This window comes from Mustela nigripes, chromosome 14 (genome assembly GCF_022355385.1).
Source record: "Mustela nigripes isolate SB6536 chromosome 14, MUSNIG.SB6536, whole genome shotgun sequence".
Classification (NCBI taxonomy): domain Eukaryota; kingdom Metazoa; phylum Chordata; class Mammalia; order Carnivora; family Mustelidae; genus Mustela; species Mustela nigripes.
Window position 1 is genome coordinate 61,448,068 of NC_081570.1, and position 20,214 is coordinate 61,468,281.

Below are 20,214 nucleotides of genomic sequence, written 5' to 3' on the forward strand. Positions count from 1 at the left end.
AAAATCAATAATTTAAGTTTCCACCTTGGGAAAGTAAATCAAGAAGAGCAAATTAAATCCAAAGTAAGCAGAAGAATAAAAAATCAGTAATAAATATATTTTCAGTAAGTACATTTATAAAAAATTATTATAATCCTTGATTATATTCTCAAATATTGGGGGATGGGCACATTTTGTCATTATCTCATCCCATAACTCTCTATAAGTATCTAGCAATTCTATAAATGTTAATTTTAACGAGATCATAAGAGGGGTCTTTTACAATGAAAAATAACCAAGTTTTTACTTATTTTTTAGATCTTAAGTTAGAGGGGAAAAACGTGTCCCCCAAAATTCTGAGGTTCTTACAAAGTATATTTCTTCCTTATCTGCTAGGTCATTCGGGGTTAATGAAATGCTTTAATACTGAATCTCATCTTAGGTACCTACAAACACATTTTTGGTTATTATTAACTGATCTTTGTTTTATACAGTTTAATTCTTAAGCCATTCTCAACTGATTATTTTAGTTGGTGATATGAATTCTAAAATAATCTCAAAATCAGTCTTTCTCATATATTAGGATCATTTATATTTGTGTTCTATATTGCAACAATAGTCATCTCCATCAATAGTATTTATTTTCCAACATATAAACAAACTTAATATTAAAAAACACTCTAGGATAAAACACTATTATTTGAAATCAAGTTATTGCTATCCAAAGGAAAGATAAATATATAGTTAGTAAGTTATAAGATTAAATGTAGTACACTATATTTCCATTTTTTTTAAGAACTAGCATTCTATAGTCAGAATATAAGGTATTTTTCAGTTATTCAAACTATTCAATTAAAAAGTCTGTCACATAGCCCAGTCAGTTTGAAGAAGAAAGGATTCTCATGCAACATTTAATTTTATTTCTTATTCTTTATTGCATATCAGTGTAACTAGAATAACACAAATCCTCAGGCCCCATTAGTCTGCATCATGAATCTTATCTCTGTAGCTATGGGGCCAGATGGTTATACTGCCCACCAACAGAAGCTGAAAACCACTGTAATTGGTTTTCAATATACCGACTGAAAGTCCTGTGTACCAAGTACTGCCAAACTTAAATATGACAAAGTGGAATCCAGGCAGTTTTGTTCCTTTTTTATTTTTGATAATTTTACAATTACTTTGTAAAATGCACATATAAATGTGTGTATCATTAAGTTCAAATAATAAAGCTATGTTCAAAAGGCAAATATAAGTATAGCAACATATTACATAAAGCATCAGGACTCCAATTACAATTTCAAAGAAGTCCTGTAGTTGAAAAGAAATTAGTATCATTGTCAGTAAACTTAGTTTGTATCAACTAAAGTACTAATTTTAAAATTATCATACATTTTTAATCATACTATAAAACCATGTCTTTATAAACTATAATGTACATCAACTATAAGTATCATCTTTATTCCCAGCTTTTTTCATTAAAAAAAAATTGGTAGCAAACATATGAAGAGTAACTATACAAGGTTATAATTAATGAACACTTAAATTAAATTTTGAAAAGTAAAAACTTATTCTGTATGTTTATTTCCTTTCCAAGTGTATATTTAACAAATATTTTCAAGAAATTTTAAAAAAATGTTTTGCTCAGAGTGTCATTGACCTCTGAGCATCACACTCAGTCACTGGAACTTTAGATGATAGATATACAAATACATTATTATTTTAAGTAAGGAGTATATTAAAATAAAAATATTTGGTTTGGTGATCTATGTTATAAGAACTTATTTTGCAAACATCAGTTATGACATTATTAAGTAAATTCTGTACAATAGACTCCAGAATTACCATAAACTTTGCTAAGATTCTGTAAATGAAATAAAATCATGAAAAAGGAGAAAATAATGGTTTATTTTTCAAAAATCTAACTGTAGGAAATACAACTAATAGTATTTTACATTTATCATGGTTGCAAACTATTTTTAGTTTAGGATGTCTGCGATATATTTAGGCCCATTATAAACATTGCAATTATTTTATAAGAAATATTTTTTATTCATTGAGTCAATACTGTTTTGATGAAGAACTTGCCATGATTTTACATCACACACAAAATGTACTTTAAAATTTAAGGAGAAGAGTTCTAGTAGAACAATTACAATATTATATATCTCCTGGCAAATGAAAATGAACTCTAGCTGGTTTGTAAGTTTATATAAAAAACACTGATCCCTTAAAACATTACATTTTGGTGGTATATTCCACATGTTTCAGATACCATAAAAAGTCATTTGGAACAATGAGCCAAAGATGCACTTGTAATCTAGACATCTTAATTTCTGTCCTTGAAATGTATTTACTTTATAAAATTTAGAAGGTTGTATATTTCTGTTCACAACTTTTAAAAAGCTTTTGTGAAAACACCAGTTCAAATTTTATTTTTCTATCCCATGCTTGTAGACTGTAAAACTATAAGCTTGAAAAAACTAAAGGATGATGAGCCAGAAGATGGATATAAAACAATAAAAACTGATTTAAATCTAGAAAAATATTTGCACAGAAATCTATACCTCTTAAGAAATCATAAAGCAAGAAGAGAATAGAATAAAATATTTAAAGTATTGAGAGAAAAAAGAAAACCCACCAACCTAGAATTCTATACCCTGTGAAATTACTTTTCAAAATGAAGGAGAAACATTTTCACAGACAAACATTGAGGAAATTTGTTGCCAATAGAAATGTTAAAAGAAGTTCTATAGAGAAAAGGAATAAGATGTAATTCAGAAATGCAGATTGTTCGAAAGCAAAGAAGAACACTGGGAAAGAAACGGTACATAATATAAAAATCTTTTATTTTTTCTTAGTCTTAATTGATCTGATTATGACAAACATAAAAGTTTGTCAAAATAACAAATGATATAAGCAACTATCTAAGTTTGTACATATGTCGTACATACATGAATGTTTATATATATATAAGTGAAATTAAAGAAGCAAATATATAAGGGACAGAAGAAAAGAATCAGGTTTATTTTTAATTATAAGGTACTTACACCTGAGAAGGAATAGAGTATTATTTGAAAATGGAACTTAATTAATTATAAATGTGGATTGCAAACTTTAGAGCAACTACTGAAAATGGTAAAATAAGAACTATAACCAAGATGCTATATGAAAGGAAAGAAAATGGAATCATCTACAATGCTCATTTAAAACCACAAAAGCCATAAAAAGAGTGAAAGACAGAAGATAAAATAAAGGATAATGGCAACAAATAGAAAACAACAATGGATATCACAAATATTAAACAAATATATCAATAATCATTATGAATGTCAAAGGTCCAAATGAACCAATTAAGGGAGATTATCAGATAATATTAAAAAAAGACCGAAGTATATCTTGTCCACAAGAAAACCACTTTAAAGGTAAAGACATATAAAATGATAAAGATATACCATGCAGACACCTATTAAAAGAAAGCAGGAGTAGCTATATTAACTTTAAACAGAGCAGTCTTCAAAGCAAGAGAAATTATCAGGATAAAGAATGGCAACATGGGGGCTTAAGTGGGTAGGAGAAGAATAAATAAAATAAAAAAGGATTGGGAGGGAGACAAACCATAAGTGACTCTTAATCTCACAAAACAAACTGAGGGTTGCTGGGGGGGAGGGGGTTGGGAGAAGGGGGGCGGGGTTATGGACATTGGGAAGGGTATGTGCTTTGGTGAGTGCTGTGAAGTGTGTAAACCTGGCGATTCACAGACCTGTACCCCTGGGGATAAAAATATATGTTTATAAAAAATAAAAAATTATTAAAAAAAAAAAGAATGGCATTACAGAGGCACCTGGGTGGTTTAGTCAGTTAAGGTCATTTAGTCAATTTTTAGTTGACTTAAATTTAGTCAATTTAAGGTCTGTTAAATTTACAGCATTGATGACCTGCCATCAACTCAGGTCATGATCCCAGGGTCCTGAGATAGAGCTCCACATCAGGCTCTCTGCTCATCTGGGAGCCTGCTTCTCCCTCTCCCACCCCCCCACTCCCGGCTTGTGCTCACTCTCTCCCTCTCTTTGTCAAATAAATAAAATAAAATCTTAAAAAAAATGACATTAAATAATAATAATAGGGTCATTTCTCCAAAAAAGACATACCAACTGGTAGAGTTTAGGCACCTAACAAAAGTGAAGCAAAACTGATAGAATTGCAAGAAACAGATGAATCCACTATCACAGCTAGAGACTTCAACCCCACTATCAAAAAATGAACAGATCTAGCAGACAGAAAATCAATAAGAACATAGTTAAACACAACAACACCATCAATCAACAGGATGTAATTGACATCTACAGACTACCTCATCCAACAACTGCCAAATGTATATTCATCAAAAGCTCACATAAACATTTACCAAGATAGGCCATAGTTTGGGCCTAAAACACAACTTAACAGATTTAAAAGCACAGAAATTATATAATGTCTGCCCCAGATCACAATGGAATTAAACCACACATCAATAACAGAAAGATAGCTGGAATACCCCCAAATATGTGGAGATTAAACAACATATTTCTAAATAACACATGGTCAAAGACCTCAAGAGAAATTTAAAAATATTTTAAACTAAATGAAAAATAAAAATACAACTTCTCAAAATTTGTGGGATGTAGCAAAGGCAATGATTAGAGGGAAATTTACAGCATTGAATGCATATATAAAGAAGAAAAATCTAAAAGCAATAATCTGAACTTTACCTTAGAAAACTAGGAAAAAAAGGAGCAAATAAAATCCAAGGTAAGCGTAAATAAAGAAATAATAAAAATTACAGGAGAAACCAATGAAATTAAAAACAGAAAATCAATAGAGAATATCCATGAAACCAAAAGCTGGTTCTTTGGAAAGATCAAAGAAAAAAGTGAGAGAGAACACAAATTGTTAATTATTATTAATCACTAATATTAATTATTTTTAATTATTAATACCAGAAATTAAAGAGTGGACAATACTACAGATCCCATGGACTTTAGAAGTATAATAAAGAAATATCATGAACAGTTCCATGCACAAAAGTTTCATATCCTAGATGAAATGTACACATTCCTTGAAAGACACAATCAGTTATGATTCACACAAGAACAAATAGACAATCTGAATAGGCAGATATTTATAAAAGAAATTAAGTTAATAACTAATAACCTTCCAAAATAGAAAGCACCAGACCCATATAAGTTCACTGAGGAATGCTACCAAACTTAAGGAAGAAATTATACCAATTCCCTACAATCTCTCTCAGAAGACAGAAGCAAAACCTAACTTATTCTACGAGGTCAGAATTATCTTAACATTATGACCAAAGACATTACAAGAATGTAAAGAACAGATCAATATTTCTCCTGAAAACAGATCCAAAAATCCTGGAAAAAAAGTTTTGCAAATTGAATCCAACAAAGTATAAAAAGAATCTACCAAGTGGGATTTTTCCAAGGTATGCATATCTGGTTCAACATTCACAAACTAATCTGTGTAATCCATCACATTAACAGGCTGAAAAAAAAAAATCACATGATCATTTCAGCATACACAGAAAAATCATTTAATCAAATCCAACACTATTCATGATAAAAATTCTCAGAAATCAAAGAATAGAGAACTTCTTCAAATTGATAAAAATACCTATATAAATTTCTGTAGCTAACATCATACTTAGTGATAAGAAATAAGAAGCTTCCCCAGTAAGACCCCACTAAAGTCCAAGGCAAGGATATTCCAACTGATCACTGCCTTGTAACATCCTACTTAAATTCTTAGCTATTTCAATAAGACAGAGCAAGGAAATTTAAAAATATATAAGGACTGGGAAGAAGGAAATAAAACTGTTTTTGTTCACAGATGACATGATCATCTACATAGAAAACCCAAAAGAGGGTACCTGGGTGGCTCAGTCTGTTAAGCATCTGCCTTAGGCTTCAGTTATGATCTCAGGGTCCTAGTACCAAGCCCAACTCCCTGCCCAGTGGACAGTCTGTTTCTCCCTCTTTCTCAGCCCCTACCCCAACTCATGCTCACTCTCTCACTTTCTCTCTCTCAAATAAATATTTTTTTAAAAAGAAAATTCAAAAGAATCAATAAAACGAAACAAAACAAACAAGCAAAAAAAACTACTAAATCCTGAAATGAAAAAGTGATTTAAACAGGTTGCAGATACAAGGTTCATACACAAAGCCAATCATTTTCCTACATACCAGCAATGAACAAGCTAAAAACACTATATTGTTTACATTAGCACCCCAAAAATGAAATATTTAGTTATAAATGTAACAAAATATGTACAAAATCTATAGAAGGAAAACAACAAAGTGCTGATGAACAAATTCAGAGAACTAAATAAATGGAGAGAAATTTCATGTGCATTGATAGCTCAGATACGAAGACTCACTATCAAGATGTCAGTTCCTTCCAACTTGATCTATAAATTCAGTGCAATGCCATTCAAAATCTCAATTATTTTATCAATACCAACAAACTGATTTTAAAGTTTATATAAAGAGGCAAAAACCCATAATATCTGACACACTACTGAAGAAGAACAAAATTGGAGGAATGCCACTGCCAGATTTTAAGACTTACCATAAAGATACAGTTGTCAAGACAATGTAGTATTGTCAAAACAATGGATCCAATGGAACAGAACAGAGTCCAGAAACAGACAGACAGAAATATAGTCAACTGATCTTTCACAAAGAAGCAAAGATAGTACAAAGGAGCTAAGATAGACTTTTAACCAATGGTGTTGAAACAATTGGACATCCAAATGCAAAACAAACAAACAAAAACATGACTCTAGACACAGACTTAACACTTTCAGAAAAATTAATTCAAACTGGACCTATGATCCAAATGTAAAACACAAAACCTTAAAACTCATAGAAGATAACCTAGAAGAAAATCAAGGTGACCCTACGTATAATAATAAAAAATCATAACCTACAGGGCGCCTGGGTGGCTTAGTGGATTAAGGCCTCTGCCTTCTGCTCAGGTCATGATCCCAAGGTCCTGAGATCGAGCCCCACATTGGGCTCTCTGCTCTCTGCATGCTTCTCTGCCTACTTGTGATCTCTGTCTGTCAAATAAATAAATAAATAAATCTTTTTTAAAAAAATCATAACCCATGAAAGAAATATTTCATAACCTATACTTCATTCAAATCAAAGACATATAATTTTCAAAAGTAATGTCAAATGTATGAGAAAACAAGCCACAGACTGGGAGAAAATATTTACAAAAGACACATTTGAAAAAAGACTTTTATCCAAAATATACAAAGAACACTTAAAACTAAATAATATGGAAATGAACCAGATTAAAAAATGGGCCAAAGATCTTAACAGACACTTCACCAAAGAAGATATACAGATGGAATATTAAAACAACAATGAGCAATCATCACACACCTATTAGAATAACCAAAATCCTGAACATGGACACTACCAACTGCTGGCAAGGATGTTTAGCAACAGAAACTATCATTCGTTGTTGGTAAGAATATAAAATAGTACAGCAAGTGTGGAAGATGGTTTGGCTATATCTTATAAAACTAAATATATTCTTATCAGATATCAAGTAATTGCACTCCTTGATATTTATCCAAAGGAGTTGAATACTTATTTTTATAGAACAACTTGCACATGGATGTTCATAACAACTTTACTCATACTTGTTAAAATTTGGGAGCAACCAAGATGTCCTTCAGTAGGTGAATGGATAAAGTGTGGTACATCCAGGCATGAACTATTACTCAGCACTAAAAAGAAATTGGTATCAAGCCATAAAAAGACATGGTATACCTTAAATGCATATTACTAAGTGAAAGAGACCAACTAAAAAAGCTACATAGTGAAGGATCCTACTATATGACATAATGAATAAAGCAAAAGTGTGGAGATAGTAAAAAGATCAGTGGTTGCAGAGTTCATGGGGTGAATGAATAGGCAGGACACAGAAAAATTTTAGGCAGTAAAATTCTGAATATTATTAATGAGGGATACATGTCATCTTGCTTTGTCCAAACTCACTGAATATACAACACCAAAATTGAAATGAAAGGTAAACTATGGACTTTTGGTAATTATGAAATGTCAAGATAGGTTCATCAAACATAATAAATGTACCACTTTAGCAGGGGATATTGATGGGGTAGGCTATGTACCTGCAAGTATATGTGGGGATATACTGAAAATCTGTTTTTTTTTTTAAAGATTTTATTCATTTTATTTGACAGAGATCACAAGTAGGCAGAGAGGCAGGCAGAGAGAGAGGAGGAAGCAGGCTCCCCGCTGAGCAGAGAGCCAGATGCAGGGCTCGATCCCAGGACCCTGAGATCATGACCCGAGCCGAAGGCAGCGGCTTAACCCACTGAGCCACCCAGGCACCCCAAAAATCTCTGTATCTTCCTCTAATTTTGTCGTGACCCTAAAACTACTCTAAAAAATAAAGTCTTAAAAATAAAATAAAATAAAAAGGGAGGCCAGCAAATAGAAGTTAGGGGGAAAAAGTTGTCCTTGGCTCCCCAGAAGGGTCAGAAGAGTGAGGGTTCCTTCAACAAGGGAAAATAAATGCTAAAAAAATAAGCTGAAAACAAGCTAGCTGGCTAAATAAATTCAAATGAAGGGAACAATAAAAAAAGATTTTTTTGCTTACACTATATATCAGAAAGGGTAGGAGGAGGAACAGTAGTTGAACAGAGAGATAAAGCACAAGAAATGGAAAGATCAGAGCCTTAGCATGTACTGATCAAGCCATGCACCATAAGCATCATAGTCCATGATCTAGGACCTTCTTCATTTGGCTTCAGTGTCTTCTTGTCTTCTTCAGTGTCTTCTTGCGAAGAAGGAAAAAAAAGTGTTTGGAAACAAATTTACTGTGCTTCTCTACAACTTACACACAACAGTCATAGTTATACCTATAGTAATAAAAGTAACATTTCATTAATTATAAACAAGCACAGGCATCTTATTGGGGTAGTGGTTGAACAATTTAGTAAACTTACTAAAAATCATTTAATTGTTCACTTAAAACAGGTTAGTTATGGTACATAAATTGTGCCTCAGTAAAGTTCTTTTAAATATCTATTCTCAATTTTCTTTATGGTACTTTTTCAGATACTCTCTACTATCTTTCCATAGAAAAAAAGCCCAAATGCCTCTACAGAATATCATTTTCAACATATTTATAGCTCAGTTTGTCTGATGTTCCTTTTGAAATGTGGAATCCATGATTAAATGCATCATTCCCATCATGTTTTACTTATACAGAATTAATGATTTTACTACTTAGCTGTGTTGGTATATTTTATTCTGGTTACTGTAGCTTATGACTATTTAGCAACCATATCACACTGTTTGATTATATTAAACATAAACTTAAATCCTTAGACTTTTTTACCCTCTACAATCAACTTCCAAGGAAATTTCTTGGAATTTCACATAATATTCAATATTTTTTTCATTTTTACTTAAAATTATACTAATGAACATTTAAGAAAAACAGAAAATAGAGAAGAAGAACAAAAACCATAGCTGATAATGTGGTATATTTACTTTCAGCACATTTTATATGAATAATAATATCAGAAAAAAATAACATCAATTTCTATAGCCATCCTTCCCCGGTCCAAGAAATGATGTATTTAATACTCTATATAATAAAGTCTATTACATCAGCCTGTTTCAGTCCCTTCATAGTTCTTATCACTGTCCAAAACTTTATTTGGTCACTTTTTCACTGTTTACCTTGTTAGTATACACAATTCTAGAGCTTATAAGCTATATTAACCTTTCTTCCCCTGGGCCCTCATCTAGTTCTGTAGTTTAAAATTAACTCTAAAAAAATTAAATTAAATTAAATTAACTCCATCTAACCCCTAGCCATAACTCTAAACCTAAGGTTATCCCTCTGGAGAGGTCTCAGAACTGCAGGATAGTAGGCACATACCTTTGCACTGTCCCTAAACCTAACCATTATTCTGGTTCCTAAAGTGAATCCTAATTCTAGATCTGAGGGGACAAAAAAAGATTTGGTACACACATTGGAATATTACTCAGCCATAATAGTAACTGAAATAAGTCAGTCAGAGAAAGACAAGTATCATATGACTTCACTCATATGCAGAATTTATGAAAGAAAACAAATGGGTAAATTGGGGGGCGGGAGAAACAGAGAGGCAAACCAAGTAATACTGATGGTTACCAGAGAGGAGGTGAGTGGGGGGATGGGTTACATAGGTGATGGGGATTAAGAAGTGCACTTGTTATGTGCACCAGGTAGTCTAGGAAGTGTTGAATCACTATTTATTGTACACCAGAATCCAATATTGCAGATTAAGATAACCAACTGGAATTAAAATTAAAACTTTCAAAAAAGCAAAACAAGGTAAAATAAAATAAAAGTAACTCCATATGTACGCTGAAGATTCCTAAAATTATCGCTCTAGCCCAGACCTCTCTCATGAACCCCAAACTCATGTGTATAATGCCTACAGACACATAAACACATAAAAACTTCCATTACATATGTACTGCATAGACATACATCTGTATATTCCACATGTCTATAACCAAATTCTGGACTCTCCCTACTATCCCACCAACATTGTCCATCCATAGTCTTTCCCATCTCAGTTGATGGCCATTCTATCCTTCAGATGATCAATTTGATTTCTTTCATTCCCTAGTATTCCATACCCATGCCATTAGCAAATTGTACTGACTATGCCTTCAAAAATATGTCCAGAATCTAGTCAATTTCTCAGCATCCCCACTGATACTATCATAGCCAAGTCTCCACCAACTCTATCCTTGCCCCACCCTCCACTGTAGTCTACTTTCACATTTCTGAGTGATCTTTTTAGACACAAGGCAAGTCACATCAAAACTCTGCAATGGCTTCGTTTCACCCAGGATAAAAAAAAAAACCAAAATCCTTTCTTTAGGCTTTTGTCATCTCTCTGATCTGTACCGCTCACTCCCTTTTGTTTTCACCTCACTCAAAGCCTTCTGTATTTTCTAAATGTTCTCAATGTTTTGTTTTTATTAACAACAACAACAAAAATAAACCGTTTAAACGATGGAACTATGAAAGGGTAATCTCCCTTTTTACCCAAACGATTTCTCTTTAAGTACAAAATTAAATACAAAGCCAAGTCTTTAGGAAAAACAAACAAACAAACAAAACCCAAGTTAAGTTCATGGCAAGACCTTGTAGAGCCCTGAATGCCTGCCTATGGCATTGATGGAAAGTTTAGTGAAGACAGGTTTCTAAAATAAATAAAAATGCATGGTGTGGTAGGTGATTTCTGGATTTGGGATTGAAAAATTATGTTAAAGTCTTCTCTACTACTGATTGTGAGGCCTTTAGTAAGTCATTATTCTGATTCATAATTTTCTTCTATGTAAAGATGAAGAGATTAACCTGTAAAACTCATTATAAACTTGTGCTTTACAAGATAAAGACTTATAGATCGCTACTAAAAATACATCTAATAGGTCTGACTTATTCCCAGTAATGTCATTTAAAGTTCTTGATCAGTCTGCATATGCAAAAGAATGCCAGTAAATAAACCAATACCATAAATGTTAAGGGACTGGTCCCAGATTGAATTATATACAATTTACAAAAGCCTATGAAGTGAACTCAAAACTTAGGGGTAGAGAGGCTCACTTACTAAGAACTGCAAAGGCAAAGAAACCACAAACCTAAGGTTCCTGAACAGAATACAGATTTTTCATGTTCAGACTATATATCTGGACGTGGGCTTGGAGCAAATGTCTTCAGATGACGACACGGTGGGAGGAATTAACTGTCAAGAGGTCTTTGGGAACTGTTCCTGGCTGAAACAAACCGCGAGTTAGAAAGGACGCACCACTTTTCGAGAGAGATGGAAGATAAATTGTGATTTTGTCTTCTTAACGGGTCGGTTGTAGCAATTTTATCGCCCAACACTAACCACTCACCGGGTCAACTGGGCTGCAAGGCCTTATGAGTTGGGAACAAACGGCCCAGACCCGGCACAATCCGTCAAATCGCTAGGTGTTCATCTGTTCCGGAGACGGTTGCTAGGGAAACGAGGCCCGACTCTGTTCTCGGTCCCTCTAGGTTTTCTCGCGGCGGGCCAGAGCTTCGGGGGCGTGGTTACGTGAGGGACGCACGTAAAGGGCGGGACAGAGGAGAAAACGGCCCCAGGAACGGGTTGCATTCGGGTGCGCATGCGTGCTGTGCCGGGCGGCAGAGACTTGGAAGGCTTCTACTGGTGTCGGGGAAGGTGTTGCTATGGCTGCTGCGCTTGCACCCCTAGGCGTAACTCTGCGAGAAGCCACCCAGCGAAAATTGAGGAGGTTTTCAGAGCTGAGAGGTAGCAAAGAGGGAACCCCAACTATTCCCGGCAGTGGACAGGGAGGGTGCTTTACGTTTGGGGAAATTTGCTGGACTGTCACTTCCTGTCTGCTTCTCACCTTGGGGCTTAGGACGCAGGCCCAGCTGTAGCTTACGCTCTTGATTTTTTTTTTTTTTTTTTAATTCTGCCACTACCCTTTCCTTACATTATGTTGTTACTTTATTTCTTTGACTTTATTCCTAGTAACATATATATATCAAAATAAGAGAGAAGGAAGAAGAAAGAAAATACTAATCTGATTAGGGAAGCTGTAAATCCAAGTTATGCATTTGGTTAGCTCATTAAGGAAAGTTATTTAAAATAAATGTAAATGATCTAAAGCACAGTGTTTTGATCAATACATATCTGATTTTAGCATTCTACAGTCCCCTTACCTCCTTCACCAATTCGTTCCATGCTGTGAATGCAAACTGAGTAAAAAACAGAACAAGACACAGAGGAATTATAGGTTAAAAATCTAAAAGCGGAAGTTTGTATCAAAAAAATAAATAAAGCTGTGTTATTTGTCATTCTTTGTACAACTATCTAATAAAATTCTATTTTTGATGAAGTTACTGCATTAAAATAATGCAGTAAAATAATTTAAAATAATTTAAAAATTAAAATAATTTTTAATGCAGTAACTTCATCAAAAATACAGGAAATAATACTTGGAAGACAGTAGGATATTCAGGACTGCTAGGTTTGGACAAATCCTGTCTGTTAACTATAAGAATCCTTATCACCTTGTGTACCAATAAAGAAGAGCTTCCACTGTCTACCAAATATTCAGTCTTTTTTTAATGAGTTCATCAGGGAGTTGGGAACTTTTCTGTTATCCAGAATTTTAGGTCATACTTCAAAGCCTTTGTAAACTTGCATGTCTTTGCATTACTTAAGGTAATAAAAAATAAAGGACCTAAATTTATAAATAGCAACATTGGAGGAATGGATCTTTGGGTTGAATTGTACTTAGCCAATAAATGGTCCTGATACATAAAAATTGATTTTCACAGCTGGAGATTCATTTATTCTTTTTGTCTCTTGTTATTTAAGAATCAAAGTAAATTTTAGCAAGGCAAAAGTACTTCTTAAGAAACCTAACAACTTTCAGAATATTAAATAAGTGAACTGTAAACCATAAAAGGAACAAGTAATCTAAGAGAAAAAAATCAAAATTTGTGAACAGTCTTCAATAGAACTAGTTTGAATTATCCTACCTACCCACGAATTATTCTCTAATTATGAGAAGATAGGTTTATGAAGATAATCTTTTTTTTTTTTCTTTCCAAAGTGGTAAACTTAGACCAGCTAGAGATTTCTAATACTTATTCCCTTGCTTCTTCCACATAGGCAAACCTGTGGCAGCTGGAGAATTCTGGGACATCGTTGCAATAACAGCAGCTGATGAAAAACAGGAGCTTGCTTATAAGCAACAGCTGTCAGAAAAGCTGAAAAAAAAGGAGCTACCCCTTGGAGTTCAATATCATGTTTTTGTTGATCCTGCTGGAGTCAAAATCGGTACTCTCTCTATGGTCAGATTTAAATTATAGGTTCTAGGCATAATGATCACTGAAGAAAAGCTTTCCTATGGCTCAAGTTTATGAGCTCTATATCTTTCTTCCTCTAGGCTTTCCAAACTTTAAAAATTTAATGTAAATTTACAATTTTTTAAGAAAGATTAAAGGCATAGCGTTGTTCTTACACATTGTGACTTACCATGAAAAACTCACAGAATGTTACTTAAAAGAGAATTTTATTAATGTTAATAAATTTACTTAGGTGATGAATATTCTTTTGGACTTTATTGTTAGGACTCTTAAGGTCCTTCTCAACTCCATCGTTCAGAAATTTACATGAAGATTGCAAATCAGGGGAAAAAAATAAATACACACACATACTTAGCCTCTTGGAACCATGATGCAGAAAGCAAAAGAGCACAGTCTAATGGCCCAATATCACAGGTACTTACTTTAAAAACCCAGTTTAACTCAACCTTGCCTTTGACCTTCCGCTGCAAATAAAAATACTTGCTATTTTTCTGGGGGCCATTTTCTTTGTGATACTCAAAGCTGAAGCCTCTTGATACAACAGAGGCTATTTATATCTGACATTGGCATTGTTCTAATTAACCTGTGTTAATCCTCATAATGGTGCAGTCAGTACTTTTATGGTTCCTATCATATAGAAGAGAGTCTGAGGCAGAGAGAGTTAAATAACTTTCCCAAGGTAACTAGTAAGTGTAGTTATATTTAAGATATTTTTAAGAACACCAGGTTCTAAGAAACTTTAGAAAGGAAATCTAACTCAAATATTTGATTTTGCCATGTGGGAGAATTATTTTAATGGGTTTTTTAATTTGTAATTTCAAATGAACATGTATACTTACTGTCTTTTTGTGTTGCAAATTGTCTAATATATTACTTCTTTATTTTCAGGAGATTTCAGTGCTCATCATTTATTACCAAGTGCTAATCTCTGGATTCCACTGCTAATTATTTATCTATTTAAATACTGTGAAATGTGTGTTTAATGTGACTCTTTTGCCCATACCTTTGCTCTTCAGCTAGTTAATTGTGAGCCAAAGGCCCAATCCTCAACCTTAAAACACCTAACTTTTTATTGTAATTACAAATTCTCAGTAAGTTTCTATGAAATTAATTGCGTTCTTTAACTTTTGTTTTTAAGGAAATGGAGGATCCACACTTTGTGCCCTTCGATGTTTGGAAAAGCTATATGGCAATAAATGGAATTCTTTTACCGTCCTATTAATTCATTCTGGTAAAGTTACACATTTTCTTTTTCACTAATTGACATTTTACCTTTGATATTTTAGGGACTTTTTTCTATCTTGCAAATACTTCTCCTTTTTTAAAATTTTTTTCTTTGAAATTACTGTGTTTTGAAAACATTATTTTATGTTTTTCTAGACATTTTAAAGTTGTAAGCAACATAATGTTTTTTCATAAATGTATCTTTATAGATCACATAATATCATCAACTTTTCATGGATATTGTTTTTAGTATGTATATAGAAAATTGTGTTCCTAAAATAGAACCCATCAAAATATGAACATTTCTTGATAATTCTTTAAAAGGGATTATTATTGTAGGGGAGAGGCTGGCTTAGCACTGTGATTACCAGACTTTTGCCAAAACCTACCACACATTTGTATCTGATTGTTGGTGGCAAAAGTCTACTATCCTTAAAAGAGTTTAAAAACAAAAGGAAGGGTAGTGACAAAACATGGAGAGGACAAGAAAGTATGTAAGGGAAAATCACACACAAAAGAGGACATTTTAGAGCAGGAAAGTGGGAAAGAAATAATCTCAGGAGAATAGTTTTCTTAATCAATAAACTTCATTGTATGAAAATTTGGGTTATATGCAAACCTCTGTTATTTTTCTGTATGTATTGGAGCTGATGAAAATGTTATTATAGACTGGCACGAGTTCAGGGACAGGTATTTTAGAGCCATTCATCTACATGGCTTTCAAAGCACTTTATTTCTTAGGATTCATAGAACAATGATTCTTTGTAAAGATAGTATCGAGTAAAGCATCCATGTTCTGATTTTAAGACTAACTCTAAAAAAGTAGAAAAATTCTACTTTATAGCTTATTCCAAAACCAATATTACTTATTACCGACTTAGTAAAATCTAAGGTAGACACTAGAAAATACATAGTGGGAAAAAGGTTAATCTTACAATGCTAAACTTAAGAATTGGCTAGTCTTTGGAAAAGGAGAAAAGTAGAAAGTATTAGCTCTCATTTGTTGAACAACATATCGTGTGCCAAGTGTTTTACATAAAACACAATAAAGCAAGTATTCTACATTTGCTGATTTGGAGTAAATCCAAGATGGAACAACTAAAAAGTGGTGAACCAGAGTTTGAACCTGTTTTTGTCTCTTTCTACTATTTAATGCGGCTCCTCAGTATAATTAATTACATAAAAATGATGTAAGGTATTTAATGTACTTAAGAGAACATGCTTTTCAAGGAATTAAAGTCCTAAGACTCAGATTGAAAAAGCCTGTTTAAATTAAAAACAAGTATAAATTTTAAATGCTTTTAAGTAAATGTACCTTTACTTCCTTTAAATGTATGTAATAATTTGAGGAAAAATACTGCATCTGGAAATTACTGTTTAATAATTTTACTTTAGAATTGGTATTTTAGTTTTTTGTGATTTTTCCCCCCTCTATGAAGTGGATTCTTAATATAGGAGTTCAAATGTTGTTGCAATTTCAATTTATCATTTAAAATATGGATATAAGATCATTTTTTAGCCCATGGTTCTCTGAACTAGTTGCACAATTAATTCAAAACAATTAAAAGCCTCTAAAATATAATATAATAGAATTCTTTCCTAATCCCACATTGCATTGTATTAAATCACTACAGGAGAATTGGTCTTGAATTTGTAACCTGGTATTTACTATTCTTTCCTGAGCTACTGTACTGTATTATATATATTAAATATGTTTAGAGATATTTTGGTTATAACTGATCCCCCTGGGTTTTTAAAATCTTAAGAGACTTATAAACATTTTTAAATAGTTATTTTGTTTAATTTTATATAGGTGGTTACAGCCAACGCCTTCCAAATGCAAGTGCTCTGGGCAAAATTTTCACTGCATTACCTTTTGGTAACCCCATTTATCAGATGTTGGAATTAAAACTAGCCATGTACATTGATTTCCCCTCACATATGAATCCTGGGATTCTGGTTACCTGTGCAGATGATATTGAACTTTATAGTATCGGAGAATGTGAGTTTATTAGATTTGACAAACCTGGCTTTACTGCTTTAGCTCATCCTTCTAGTTTGACTGTTGGTACCACACATGGAGTATTTGTCTTAGAACCTTTTGATGAATTAGAATATAGAGACCTTGAATACAGGTCTTGCCATCGTTTCCTTCATAAGCCCAGCATAGAAAAGATGCATCAATTTCATGCTGTATGTAGACCGGGAAATATTTCTCAACAGGACTTTGCTAGGGGTGATACTCCTCTTAAGTTAGACTCTGAGTATGTCTACACGGACAGCTTGTTTTATATGGATCATAAATCAGCAAAAAAGTTACTTGCTTTTTATGAGAAAATAGGCACATTGAACTGTGAAATAGATGCCTATGGAGACTTTCTGCAAGCTTTGGGACCTGGAGCAACTGTGGAGTACACCAGAAACACAGCAAATGTCACTAAAGAAGAAGCAGAGTTGATAGATATTAGGCAGAGAATATTTCATCTTCTTAAAGGAACCTCATTAAATGTTATTGTTCTTAATAACTCCAAATTTTATCACATCGGAACAACCGAAGAATATTTGTTTCATTTTACTTCAGATAGCAATTTGAAGTCAGAACTTGGCTTACAGTCCATAGCTTTTAGCATCTTTTCTGCAATACCGGAAAGTTCTGGTAATACATCCTGTATCATTCAAAGTATACTGGATTCAAGGTGTTCTGTGGCAGCTGGCTCAGTTGTGGAGTATTCCAGATTGGGGCCTGATGTTTCAGTTGGGGAAAACTGCATTATTAGTGGTTGTCATATCATAACAGCAGCTGTTCTGCCTGCATATTCTTTTGTGTGTTCCTTAAGCTTGAAGATGAATGGACACTTAAAGTATTCAACTATGGCATTTGGAGTGCAAGACAACTTGAAAAAGAATGTTAAAACATTGTCAGATATAAAGTTACTTCAATTCTTTGGAGTCTGTTTTCTGTCATGCTTAGATATTTGGAATCTGGAAGTTACAGAGGAAATGTTCTCTGGAAACAAGACATGTTTGAGTTTGTGGAATGCTCGTATTTTCCCAGTTTGTTCTTCTTTAAGTGATTCAGTTATACTATCCCTGAAAATGTTAAATGCTATACAGAACAAATCAGCATTCAGCCTGAATAACTATAAACTGTTGTCCATTGAAGAAATGCTTGTCTACAAAGATGTAGAAGACATGATAACTTATAGGGAGCAAATTTTTCTAGAAATTACTTTAAATACAAAAAAACAGTCTGATTTAGAGACATCTTAAATATCCTACACCTTGGCATTCTTGATTGAGCACGACTACAAATAGAAGAGTTTTCTGTAGACTTTTGTTTTTTCATTGAAGTGAATCAATGCAAATTATATTAACAATTACTGTAACATATTAATAACACAAAAATACGAATTCTCCATTTTTGATAAAAGAATATTTTCAAGGCTGTAAGCTTAGAAAAGGTTTTTTTTTTTATGTTTAGCACTATTTTAATTTTCTTTTTTATTAAAGGTGGATTTGTGGAGCATAGCTGTGCTCATATAGTACTATAGTAGTTTTGAGTAATTTTCTAAACATATCTTTAGAGTTTTTCCATCTTCCTTTTGGGCTTTCGTTTCAGTACAGTTCTAAGTGTTTATTGGCATTTCTATCTTTGAGCATAGTAGTCCTATTCTGATGAACTGATAAAAATGGCATACTATAGGATCTTCAGAGCATTGTAAGAATACTGTAGAAATACTTTTTTGGAAAGAAACCCATTGCTCACAAATTCAGATAAAATCAATTAAAATATTGTGATTATGTAATTAATAAATAATTAGATGCAAACAGCTTTGAAATTGATGATGAAAATCTGTCTCATTTATTGCTCTTACCAAAATGAAACTAAAAGTATATATGTGTTATTTTACCTTATAAATTTGGATATGTGTTTCTATATATATATATTTTTTAAGATTTTATTTATTTGACAGGGAGAGAGACAGCAAGAGGTGAAATACAAGCATGGGAAGTGGGAGAGGGAGAAGCAGTTTTCCCACTGAGCCGGGCCGTGGTTGTATCCCAGGATCCTGGGATCATGACCTGAGCCAGAAGGCAGAGACTTAATGACTGAGCCACCCAGGCATGTGTTTCTGTATCTCAAAATTTTTCCTTAAAGTTCCATCCATACAAAAGCATATACATGTACAAAACTCAAATATCTGTGTGGGGAAGGTGGTAGGAATAATTGGGGTTCATTAATAAATGTACAAGTTCATTTTGGACATTACTTATATCCTTTTATTAATCCCTTTACTAGAACTATTAAATTGCCAGAAGGACTGATTTTACTCTCTATTTCATATTTTTTGTCCTTGTACTGGTGATGGTACTGAGAAGTAATAATTGGCCAAAGATAAGCAGCAGGAAGGAGCCTGAAGAAGAGAATTACAGATGATAAACAGCTCCAAGAAATTAAAATTTGGCTGGAATCTCAAATTATGTGTCCCTCTTTTGCTGTAAGCATGCATGTGAAATGTCTTTATGTCAAAGTGTAATAATAATTAGAGAAACTGTTTGTCAGTTTTGTGTTTTAACATGGGTAAATTGAAATATGAACTAGTCAGTGGTACTCTGATTTATATATTAATATTTCAATATAAAAATACTTGATATGGCTTGCCTACAACCTTCAATTAGTTTATTTCTGTGTTTTGTTGTTGTTGTTGTTTTAAGGTTCTTTCCAAGGAAAAACTAAAGATATAGCCATGTTTTAGCATTGACTGATTTACTTGCAGAGCTTTCAGAAGATACTATGTGTCTGACATTGAGTGAATGTTTAATACTGTATTTCACCTAAGTGCCATTAATTATTAAGAGTTACCATTATTTTATTCCACTAAAAAGAAAAAAAAACTATCAATAAAATATGGCACAATGCTTTCTTTTAGAATCAGACTCTTCTGAAACACTTTCCAACTCAGGAGTTGTTGATATCCATGTGCTTCTACCCAGTAACATCTTCCGTGTTATCAAAGATATTGGTAAAGCTATATG

The 20,214-nt window shown here is 33.0% G+C and overlaps 2 protein-coding genes across 3 annotated transcripts in view; one reads left to right on the forward strand and one right to left on the reverse strand.

Moving 5' to 3' along the window:
• The window catches only part of LRRIQ3 (leucine rich repeats and IQ motif containing 3), a 217,299-nt gene extending 205,150 nt beyond the window's left edge, over positions 1 to 12,149 (reverse strand). Inside the window, exon 1 of the mRNA XM_059376872.1 lies at positions 11,985 to 12,149. The gene's annotated coding sequence lies outside the window, so the exon portion shown is untranslated. The remainder of the gene's footprint in view (positions 1 to 11,984) is intronic.
• A 56-nt stretch (positions 12,150 to 12,205) lies between these two features.
• Positions 12,206 to 19,020, forward strand: FPGT (fucose-1-phosphate guanylyltransferase). 2 transcript variants are annotated; one of them, XM_059375143.1, is made up of 4 exons: positions 12,206 to 12,382; positions 13,757 to 13,924; positions 15,092 to 15,184; positions 16,991 to 19,020. In XM_059375143.1, exons 1-4 carry the CDS (start codon positions 12,301 to 12,303, stop codon positions 18,445 to 18,447), a joined length of 1,800 nt encoding a protein of 599 aa, XP_059231126.1. In that variant the 5' UTR covers positions 12,206 to 12,300; the 3' UTR covers positions 18,448 to 19,020. The 2 variants fall into 2 exon arrangements, with proteins under 2 accessions (XP_059231126.1, XP_059231127.1); XM_059375144.1 differs by having other exon boundaries at positions 17,805 to 17,971.
• The last annotated feature ends 1,194 nt before the right edge of the window (positions 19,021 to 20,214 follow it).

Excerpts from the sequence above, each read along its gene's own strand:
- FPGT (XM_059375143.1), top strand. The coding sequence starts at position 12,301 with ATGGCTGCTGCGCTTGCACCCCTAGGCGTAACTCTGCGAGAAGCCACC. Across the intron at positions 13,925-15,091 it reads TCCTGCTGGAGTCAAAATCG|GAAATGGAGGATCCACACTT; the intron begins GTACTCTCTCTA and ends TTTGTTTTTAAG. Across the intron at positions 15,185-16,990 it reads CGTCCTATTAATTCATTCTG|GTGGTTACAGCCAACGCCTT; the intron begins GTAAAGTTACAC and ends AATTTTATATAG.